At 47.5% G+C, this 10,578-nt stretch overlaps 1 protein-coding gene across 1 annotated transcript in view; it reads right to left on the bottom strand.

Annotated features, from left to right (window-relative positions):
• Positions 1–10,578, bottom strand: part of CC2D2A (coiled-coil and C2 domain containing 2A) — an 82,947-nt gene that overhangs the window by 15,612 nt on the left and 56,757 nt on the right. Inside the window, exons 21-26 of the mRNA XM_012812874.2 lie at positions 9,354–9,521; positions 6,741–6,846; positions 6,439–6,548; positions 4,822–4,918; positions 3,999–4,097; positions 2,134–2,310 (exon numbers count right to left, since the gene is read on the bottom strand). Of these exons, the coding sequence (XP_012668328.1) occupies positions 2,134–2,310; positions 3,999–4,097; positions 4,822–4,918; positions 6,439–6,548; positions 6,741–6,846; positions 9,354–9,521 (757 nt within the window). The remainder of the gene's footprint in view (positions 1–2,133; positions 2,311–3,998; positions 4,098–4,821; positions 4,919–6,438; positions 6,549–6,740; positions 6,847–9,353; positions 9,522–10,578) is intronic.

Below are 10,578 nucleotides of genomic sequence, written 5' to 3'. Positions count from 1 at the left end.
CCTGAGGGTGGAGTGGAGTGGAGACCCTGATGGTGGAGTGGAGGGGAGAACCTGAGGGTGGAGCGGCTACATGTGGAAAACTCAACTCCCCAGTGTGGTCCCAGTTCTGTTAGAATGAGGGCTTCTCCCTCCTGAACACTCCACAGGGGGATGACCGAGGGGTGTTTTCTGCTGCTGTGTGTTTAGGACCTTAGGGTCCTGTCAATCAACACGCCTTCCTTACCAAACAGCGACAAAGAATCTGCCTTCCATAGGAATGTTTTAAGCCCCTGTTTTAGAGGTCTAAGAGAAATGCTCCATATAGCCACAGCAGGGCGGTGATAAGCCACCAAAGATAGCAGATGACCGTCTTAGTTAACAGCTTGAGGGAGGAAGGCTGCAGGGCTTGAGGCCTATGTGCCTCAGTGCTCTGGAGGCCTCTGCAAAGTCCGCCCATGGGGGGTCAAGGCCTGGGAAGGACGCCAGAGCAGAAGCACCCCAGGCTCTCCTCCTGCAGCCACAGGCGGCTTTCATGGGGCTTCAGAGCTCACCTCCAGATGGGGCTCCAGCTGACTGTTTTTCCTTTGGTTAAGTACACATAGAAATAACAAAATCACCTTTTGTCTGGGAGCATTTATCTGTGTAAACGTCTCTGTTGGCTTTCTCTTGAATTTACCCATGAATACACACACTCAGGAAAATATATTTCTTTTTCTAAAAATATTTTGAAATGTATATATTCTAATATTTTCTAGAGAACCGCAGCGTTAGTGACAAAGCCTAGCAAATCATCTGAATTTGAATTTCAGTCCATCTGCTTTTCTAGGAATCTTCCACGTGAAATGTGAAACGACTTGCCAACGGGAGGTAGTGGTGATATTTTCCTCTGTGAACCAAATGGTAACACTGGAAAAGGAACAGGACTGTGCTCATTTTCCTTCATCTCCACCTGAGTCCTAATCACGATGGGTAAACTGAAGAGTCAGCACGACCATCTGTGCAGAATAGTTTACTGGTGAGCAGCTTGCACTCCCTCGTGAATGTAAGGTTGGCTGAATTTCTGTCTGCTTGTCTAGGACACTGAACCCTGGTGCCTAAAACATGCCTCTTACGTATGTAGTAGATGTTCAGTGCCTCTGTCTGTGAGACCCGCGATACACTGGGCCTTATTTTCCCCATCTGTAAGTGGGAGACCCATTGTCTGTGACAGCTGTGAGTTAAGGAGAGACCATGTAAGCAAGGCTCACACCGTGCTGAGGACAGACAAGGACTCAGTGTACCTTGGTGGTGGTGGTGAAGCCTGTATTAGTTTATGTATGAACAAGGGCTCGCAATATTTTCTCCCAACTCCAATGAGGGCAGTTGCGTAGATGCTGTACAAGTGCATTACATTAAGAAAGTTCTTGCACTCTGGGAGGCTGAGCAGGTGGATTGCTTGCGTTCGCAAGTTCTAGACCAGTCTGAGCAAAAAAGCGAGACCCTGTCTCTACTAAAAACAGGAAAACTGAGGCAAGAGGATCGCTTGACCCCAAGTTGGAGGTTGCTGTGAGCTATGATGCCAAGGCACTCTACCCAGGGTGACAGCTTGAGACTCTGTCTCAAACAAAAAAAAAAGTTATTTCTCAGTGGTGAAAGTTGGTGAATAGTTGCTAACAAAGGAAGGTTCTAGAAACTGTTTTTTCTAGTGCTGTTTAAAAGAGTACTTGTATATATATATATGTATTTATTTCATAAAATGAATTGAGGTGACCCATGAAGGTCATTTACTCTTAGGATCCTATGAATTGATTCAATGCATAGCCGGGCCAAGGAGGTGAGGTTAGACAAGGAAATCTATTTCAGCACACTTGCCGATAAATGTTTGAAAAGAGAGCGTCTGATTTTCATTCTCATCACGTGGAGAGATGCCTCTAGAAGCAGAGCATGTTTATATTTGTCTTTGCCTGAAAGTTTGAGTTGCTGATTGACCTAATTAGAGGCTCAGTGAAAATACCAACCCGCACTCTGTTCTCTCACCATCACTCTGTCGGAACTGAGGGAGTCAGAGATGAACTCTGAAGCAGGCAGGGAAAGCTCTGTGTGTGTGATGCCGTCAACGTCCGTGAGCACACGGCCCAGCAAGCATGTCTCACGTTTTGTCAGCATCAGACGTACCTTTTCTCGCACTGACTCTCCCGGAATCAGCTGGGGCTCAATGGTGATAAACAGGGTGATGTAGGATCCTTCACTTAAGCTTCGGACAGACTCAAAACCCCGCTCCAGAACCATGTTCTGCTCCTTACTGTAGCCCAGAAGAACTGGGGGGATGTCTATTTTGAATGTTCCATCAATCTGTGAAGAAAATAGGACTTGGTAAATAGCCTGGAGATTTTTCCAACAGAAGTTCAGAAACAGAAGTGTCGACCCCTCATTGTCTAATGAATTAAACAAAACCCACTCAGCATGGCATGCGAACCTCACCCCACCTTTCTCGCCTTGTCTCTAACCTCTTGACTGAAAGAGCTCTCTGTTTCCCTGCCTCCTTTTCTGGGTTCAGCAGAGGGTCATTCAAGTTGACAGGGTTCAAATCCTGGCTTAAACTCCACTGGCCTCAGAAGAATTCATTTGTAAAAAGAAACAATAGTAGTACCTACTTTTTAGGGTTGTTCCATGTATGAAATGAATTAATCGATGTAAAAGACTAAGCAAAATGTTGGCTGTGTCGTAAGCACTCGATCAATACTGGCTAGTGGCTATTAATTAGCCTTTTCTGGAATGTGTAGCTTCCCATCTCTACCCGTCAGAATTTTAATCCTCTTTAAGGCTGAGGTCAGAGGTCGTCTCACTACCCTCACAGTTAGTTTCCTTCTGACTTTGAGACATTCTATCTGACTTTATAATTGTGTGTCCCTCTGTCATACTCTAGGTAATTGCTCCCTGAGAACAGAATGTATATTTTACCCTCTTGTACCAACCTTCTCTGACATAAAGCAGTTTTATATACAGAGTAGATGTCTAATAAATGTGGGCTGAGTGATGACAAGTGGCATTCATGTCTTGGGGGAGATAGAGAAAGAACTTAACTTTCAGTGACTGTGTCTTCTCAGGATGAATTAAGGAAGCTATTTGCTTTCCTCCTTACACTGACAGAATTCACCAAATCCTGTACCCAATTAGATGACAGGGTACAAGGAAAACAACAGTTTTAAACAATGACATAGAAAGTACAGCCAGGCTCTGCACCTGTAGCTCAGTGGGTAGGGTACCAGACAAACACACCAGGGCTGGCAGGTTTGAACCTGCCTGGGCCAGCTAAACAGCAATGATAACTGCAACAAAAAAATAGCTGGCGCCTGTGGTCCCAGCTACTTGGGAGGCTGAGGCAAGAGAATTGCTTAAGCCCAAGAGTTTGAGGTTGCTGTGAGCTGTGACGCCATGGCACTCTACCAAGGGTGACATAGTGAGACTCTGTCTCAAAAAAAAGAAAAACAGCTGAAATAACTGAGCATATTTATTCTATAAAATACAGAACTTTAGAACTTCCACAGCTGATCACCTCCTTGCGTTGTCAGCCTGATCAGTAGGGGTTTTTGTTAAGCACGTTTCTGCTAGCCATCGTTCATGTTTCAAACAGTGAGGACTAGAAATATTAACAGAACGAGCTGGACGGAATGGGCCATTCACTGCCCTGTCCCCTTCAAGTTACATTCAGCCCCTATCTGTCCCACTTTTGTCATTTTGACAAGTTTCCACTTCATCCCAGCTTCATTCCTCACTTCTATTTAATGTTTAAAAATTCTCAGATGTGATCAGTCATGTATTAGCTCGTAACTCTGAGGAACACAGAGGCGTGTCCATAAATCCTGCAGATAGGATGGAAGATGAATGGCTTCATATTGTGGTTTAACAAAAATCTTTTTAAGGGCTTTTCACACACATTCTCTCAGTGTTGAGGGGATGTATCCCCACCAGAAAGTTTTATTAGGAAAAACAGATAGAGCGGGTCCCCATTTTCACGGAATTCTGACCGTGAGGCTTACCCTTGCTTGGAAATATATTGTGCTAAATGGAATTTTCACACATCCCAACCAGTGCCTCTCAACGCGAGTATGGGTCCCATTTCCTCTTTCCCGGTCATCCTAAAGGAAGAGTGGGAGGTAATAATAGTTTCAGAATTCCAGACACTCATCTGATTATCTCAGCAGCAGGAAAGCAGCAATATTTTAGCTAAAAGCCACTGAACTTAGGTTAGACAGACCTAGTCACATTTTGGTTCAGACACTTACCATGTTTTCCTGAAAATAAGACACTGTCTTATATTTATTTCTTCTCTAGAAGACACACAGGAGCTTATTTTCAGGGGATGTCTTCCTCTCCGTGGCTGAAATGCAGGGTGTGGCTATGCAGTGGATTCACTGCATAGCCACGCCCATCACTAGGTCTTATTATCGGGGTAGGGCTTATATTTAACAAATGCAGAGAAATCCTGCTAGGGCTTATTTTGGGGGTAGGTCTTATTTTCAGGGAAACACGGTAATAGCTTTTCAACTCTTGGAAAGTCAACTGGCCTTGCTGAACCTCAGTTTTCTTATTAATACACTAGAGGTTTAACAGTCTGTAGGGCTATTTGGAATTAAACAAGGTGACATATATTAGACACCTGGTATAATTCCTGATGCACGTGGAACACTCAGCCAAAATTTTAAAAGGCAGTTATTTCACCCCTTCGCCCCTTTCCTGGTTTATATTCGTCGAGTTTCAAATGTTTCACACATAAGAAAGGTGAAGGTGTGTTTGGAACTTACACAGCGGGCAGAGGATATGAAAATGAGCACTGATGTCTTCCTCAAAGCGGGAACTTACCTCTAAGACATCGTACAGGACTTCATCAAAAATGTTAATGAAAACGTCATCTTTCACTGACTGCAGGCTGGTGGTGCTGTAATCCCCGTTAGGGGCCCTGTAAAATAACATGCGACCAGGAACCATGAAAATAGACACAGCCGAGATCATGAGCACTCAAATGCCAACATTTCAAAAATCCTCAAATAGGACCATAGATGTGAGGATTAAAAGCAGTGATTTTTTTTTTGGAGACAGAATCTCACTATGTTGCCCTCAGTAGTTTGCTGTGGTGTCACAGCTCACGGCAACCTCAAACTCTTGGGCTTAAGTGATTCTCTTGCCTCAGCCTCCTGAGTAGCTGGGACTACAGGTGCCTGCCACAACACCTGGCTATTTTTTGTTGCAGTTGTCATTGTCGTTTAGCTGGCTGGGCTGGGTTTGAACCCACCAACCCTCGGTATATGTGGCTGGTGCTGTAACCACTGTGCTATGGGTACCAACCAAAAGCAGTGCTTTTATTTCCAGGTGTGTCTTGTGCGAGGATATTACTTATTATGTAATATGATACCTACCCTCAGATGGAAAGAGCATCAGACCTGAGGCTCAAAGCAGAGACAAACCCTCTGCTGGTCTGTCCTGATGAGTCTGTCCACCCCCCACCCCAACCCTAGGGTAAGCTTTGCAAAGAGCCAGCTTGCCAGGACTGAGCTGGCTCAGAGGACAGCTACTTGGCCTCTGGCTGACACTGGCGGGAATATAGACTTCCTGAGCCACTGGGTCCCAGAGGGTGCTTCTCCAGCAAGACCTTTCACAGGTGATAAGCCTCTATTGTTCCATGGTAGTTGATGGTCCCTGCCTCCCACTCACTTTCCCCACAAATAAGTAGCAGCCCAAGAGCGAGTTTTGTTTCCTGGGATGTAACCCTCCCTGGGTTCAGCCAAGGCCAGCCCAAGCATGTCTGTCCATGGCACGGCTGGAGACGGGCACTGCCTGCATTTTTTGAGCATTTGTCCTTAAGTTTCTTTGTTCTTTTTGCTTGTTCCATGTGTGATAGTTGTATCTGTCCCACTTCTGACTTAACTGGTCCTAATCCTTACTCTGTCTCTAATTTAATATGTGGCTTTAATTAAGCCACCTTCCCTCTTTGGGTTTAATTTCTTCTCCATAAAAGTAGAGGGTGGACTAGATCATCTCTGAATCACTTCAAGCACTGGACTAATAAGAGCCCGTTAAACTATCTAAATCCTTTGAACAAAGTTCTGAGATGCCTGGGTATTTCTGGCGAAGGAGAAAGTGTAGTTTCAGATTCACTTGTGGAAAGATGAGGAAGGAAGGAGAGACAGAATGGGGCAGTGGGGCCAAAGAAAGAGAAATGACGGGCTGTAAGAATCCAGTGCCCGAGGGAAGCATAGTCGCCCAGCAACTGAGTTTCACAAGGTTGACAGTCTTCCATTTTTATTCTGGATGAAGTCAGCTATAGGACAAGAGGAGAAACACTTGGTATCGGGCCACCTGGTTCCTGGTCCAGCTCACTAGCTACAAAATCTTTCACCCCAGCCATTTCTCACTGAACCTCTGATGCCTTTGTGTTTCTTCAAATTGTGCGGCAGTTCTCTAAAGAGAAAACCTGCTTACCTGAATGGAAGTTCAAGTTCTTCATTCCAGCTGGGGTTTGGCCCTTCAGCTGTACTTGTGTGGCAGATCGTTCGTTGAAAAGAGACTTCTACAAAAGGACGCACTAAAACCTGAAAACCAAGAGCAAACCCTAAGACTCCGTAATAGTTGATTGAACTGTTCTGCTAATAGCAAAAGTAGAATTTGCTAAGTAGTGTGTTTTCAAAGAAAATGAAGCAGAGCAGTTCATGAAATTTATAGGCGATTCTCAAAAACTTAAGGGGGTAAGATGCCAAGTTGGATTCAGTGTCTGGGTCTCTCACCTGGCCAAGGGGGTAGTCGGCACTGTGGGTGGGGCTGTGTGTGCTGGGGGAGGCCGCACGCTTTTCACTGAATGTCCTCGAAGACCTCGATGGCTGCTGGAATTTGCTAGGAGAGGAAATGTATGAAAAATAAACGGCAGGGGAAGGTGAATCACACACAGAGACAGGCTTCCTGACAGCTGCTGTCATTTTGAGAGGCTGTCAGTATGTTTGGGTCCCCCCAGGCACCCAGCGATTACTGGAGCCTTCCCTAACCCCCACTCCTAGTCTGTGGCTGAGGACAGAGGATCCCACTGAATGGGACCTCTTTGCTAACTGCCCTTCACATAAGCCCCTGAATCTCCGTCACACCTTGCTTTCTTGAGCCCTGTGGCCTACCTATTCTTTCCCCTGTTTGCCTCAAAGCTCAAAGGTGGGGGGTCAGGGGGTCCCACTGAATGGGACCTGCCTTCCCTCCATAAATGAGAGCCTCCGTCCCTCTCAGGTGGGAAGTCCTGTGCTTACTGACCAGCCTGCCTGCCCCCATCCAAGTCCGGGGCTTTCCCACTGTATTTTCTTTGAACCTGCACTCTCCAGTGACCCCAAGCTCCAAAACCCACATGAGGAATCTCTCTCTGGGCCTGCCGAGCCTCGCTTGGAGGGGAGGTGCAGGGACTTGTAGCTTGAGTTTGGGTCGGTGAGTCTTATGTTCTTCCCTCTTCTGAGCTGCCATTCTCAAAACAGCAAGCAAAGGCCATCTGCACAGTGCCTCTTCCAGCACCTTCCACCTCCTCCTAACAACCCGCTTGAGCATTATGGTCGCCAGGTACTTCACAGTCATTACTGGGCAGAGTGCGGACTGTGCCTTTCTTACCAATCTGTTACCTTTTCATAGCCAAGTTTGCAGACAAACTAAGTGGGACCTTTAAGAACTCTTTTTGGAAAAACCATCAATTAACAAACATTTGTTATTAAACAAACATTTTCTCAGTCTCAACTGTATTTCAGGACCTGTGTTAGACTCCGGGCTACAGAGATGAATAGGATAGCAGGTCAGCTCAGACCAGACGGGAGGCAGATGTGTGAACAATCAAATAAAGTGAGATGCCTGTTGGCAGGAGGGATGGGCGTAGGCTGTGGGGGCACAGTTGGGAGGTGAGACCTGCTGCTCTGGTGGCTGAAAAGGTTGTGGGTGAAGATCAGGTTTAGTGGGAGACTTGACCTCTGAGCTGCCTGGATGCACGTACATTGAACTGCCCAGCACACAGAACTCTCCCTTGAATTACATGAATGAAATGATTTGACACTTAAAAATATTCTACAGAGGCATAAAATAAAAGAAACACACCTATAGGTTTGGTTTTTATTTTTGCAGTTTTGGCTGGGGCTGGGCTCGAACCTGCCATCTCTGGTATATGGGGCCAGCGCCCTACTCCTTGAGCCACAGGTGCCACCCTAGTTCTTTTTTAAAAGGCAGCTTTTCACGCCACATTTGAGCTTTGAGGCAAACAGGGGAAAGAGCAGGTAGCAAGGCGTGACGGAGATTCAGGGGCTTATGTGACACTGCAAGTAGCAAAGAACGAAGAGTAGGTGGTGATGGTAAGATGTTCTGAAATAAGTCCAAGAATTAGTAAGGAAGACAGGGCAAGGCGATGGGGTAGGGGAAAGAGTGGAGAGAGAGAGGAGTGAATTACAGGAAAGGAACGCAGGAAGGCAGGAGAGAAGATACCAAGGGCCAGAGCCGTGGTCCTCTGTGGGACCAGACAGTGATGAATGACCTTGGCCAACCCACTCACACCCTCTTCACTTCCATCTTCCCTTTTGTGAAATGGATGCAGTGATATTAGTAAGAGTTAAATGCACGGTGCTTTGAACAGTGAACACACAGTAATTGCTGCTTTCTCTCACTATGCCGCCGGTCAGGGACTTGCAGAAAGCAGTTTCAGGCCTTGGTCCTCCCTTCTCCGTTCTCTAAGGGTATTCAGAGCTGAGACTCATCTGCCCTAGGGTGACAGCGCCTGGTGGCCCCCAGTGAGTGAGCCGGGGTAGCTGTAACTCATTGCTCTGAGCAGATAAAAGGAAGCCCCAGGGTTAAGCTCATGGCCTGTGTGTTTCAGAACCTTGGACAGAGGCCTCACCTGCCTCTGCCCAGCTCACACCATCTCCGAAAACTGCGCCCACCTTTCAGGGCTGGTGTTCCTGACTCTGTCTCTCTGGCTGTAGGCAATTAGACCTTAGGTCAACAGCTGACCAGGTTTGCACTGTCACACTCCCTTCTGAGAAAGCAATGCTTACTTGCTGGTACCCTGGCTGTGTGGACTACTTCCATGACATGAAAAAAAAAATGACGCAAACTCCAGAGAGAACCGGGTGAGAGAGACAATGTGGCCTGGAGAACCACCTTAATCCCTGCAGTCTGCCACGTGGTTCAGCTGTTCCTCTTGTCCTTGAGTCTCAATAAATCCCCCTTTATCCCAGATTGACCGAATAGAGTCTATTACTCACAAACAATGGGGCCCTGGCTTCAGTGAGAACCCCTAGACCCTGCTGGATAGTAACTATGCTAAGAATGAGTGCTTGGCTCTGAGGAGGTGGCTGGCCAGGCTCCTGCATCCCCTGTCCCAGGCCTCTCACCTTGCTGCCTGCTTCCTGACCGGAAGGTCATACGCTCGGACGATGTTCACCAGTAGCTTTATGTCTCCGTCCGACAGGTTTTGGGCTGTCACCTTCTTCCGACCTTTTCTCCTTGGCCTCAGTGGTCGCTTTTGTTCTGCCAGCTTGAAAAGGCTTAAGCCCAAAATGCTGACAATTATAGAAAATAGTATTAGGAAAAGAAAGGTCTGGGAAATTGTGAGACAGACTTCCTAAACTCTGCCCCAGGGTCTCCCACGGGCTTCTGAAAAATTCTTTGTCATTTTAAGGAGGGTGGAGATAGCATGGAAATCCTCCCAGATTGGGGAGGTTCTACTGCACAGATTATTAACATTTATTCTAGGTGTTGCTATCAGGGAAGGAAAGCCACATTCTGGCCACTACGCGTCCTCCCTCATCTCTGACTAGCTTGGCCATCAGCCCATCAGACGTGCCAGTGCTCTGCCCCCTTCACCTGGGCTCTGGCCAGTCCCTGCGGGAGGAAGGTCTCCCTGCCCAGGTCACAGTCTGCCCATTCCTCAGGGCCAGTGCCTCCCCTCCCGTAGGGACCAGCCCCATCCGCTGGACGCCTCGAGCCCCCTTCACATGCCTGTCAGTGTGCACAGCCGCCCGGGCAGGTCCCAGAACAGCTGGCTCTCTGGAGTCAGGAGCGGGCGTGTTACCTGGCTCCAGTCTTTGCCCTTGGGCAAATTCTTTCACCTCTGTAAGTCTCTGTTTCATCATCTGTAAAGGGGATGACAGTTGCTACCTCTTGGGGTTGTTGAGAGGATTAAATGAGGAAGTGTGTATAAGGCACCCTGGCTCTGGTCCAGCACTTAGCAAACATCCTAAAACGGGAACTAATGTGGTGATGACGATGATTATGCCAGTGCTGACAGGGGAGGAAGAGGAGGCGGTGGAGGCTGGAGGAACGGGGAGGGGCAGAAGGGTCCTGCTCTCATCCCTTTCTACCTTTCCCTGACAGGAAGAGCAGTAAACACAACCTGGAGGGTGCAAGCAGCAAAGTCAGTGAGTACAGGACAGAGGCCCACAGAGCACATAAACTAGAAGCACAGACGAGACTTTATGTCTGTATCTGGAACCAAGCCAGCCTGTAGAGCAGCCATGGGCCATGGTGCTCGTGGCTCTCTGCTTCCCTGTAGAGCAGCCACGGGCCATGGTGCTTGTGGGTCTCTGCTTCCCTGTAGAGCAGCCATGGGCCATGGTG

Source organism: Otolemur garnettii, unplaced genomic scaffold (genome assembly GCF_000181295.1).
Source record: "Otolemur garnettii isolate 467f Iridium unplaced genomic scaffold, OtoGar3 scaffold00228, whole genome shotgun sequence".
Taxonomy (NCBI): Eukaryota; Metazoa; Chordata; class Mammalia; order Primates; family Galagidae; genus Otolemur; species Otolemur garnettii.
Note: the sequence above shows the minus strand (reverse complement) of the source record. Positions and strands in the feature narration are given on the sequence as shown.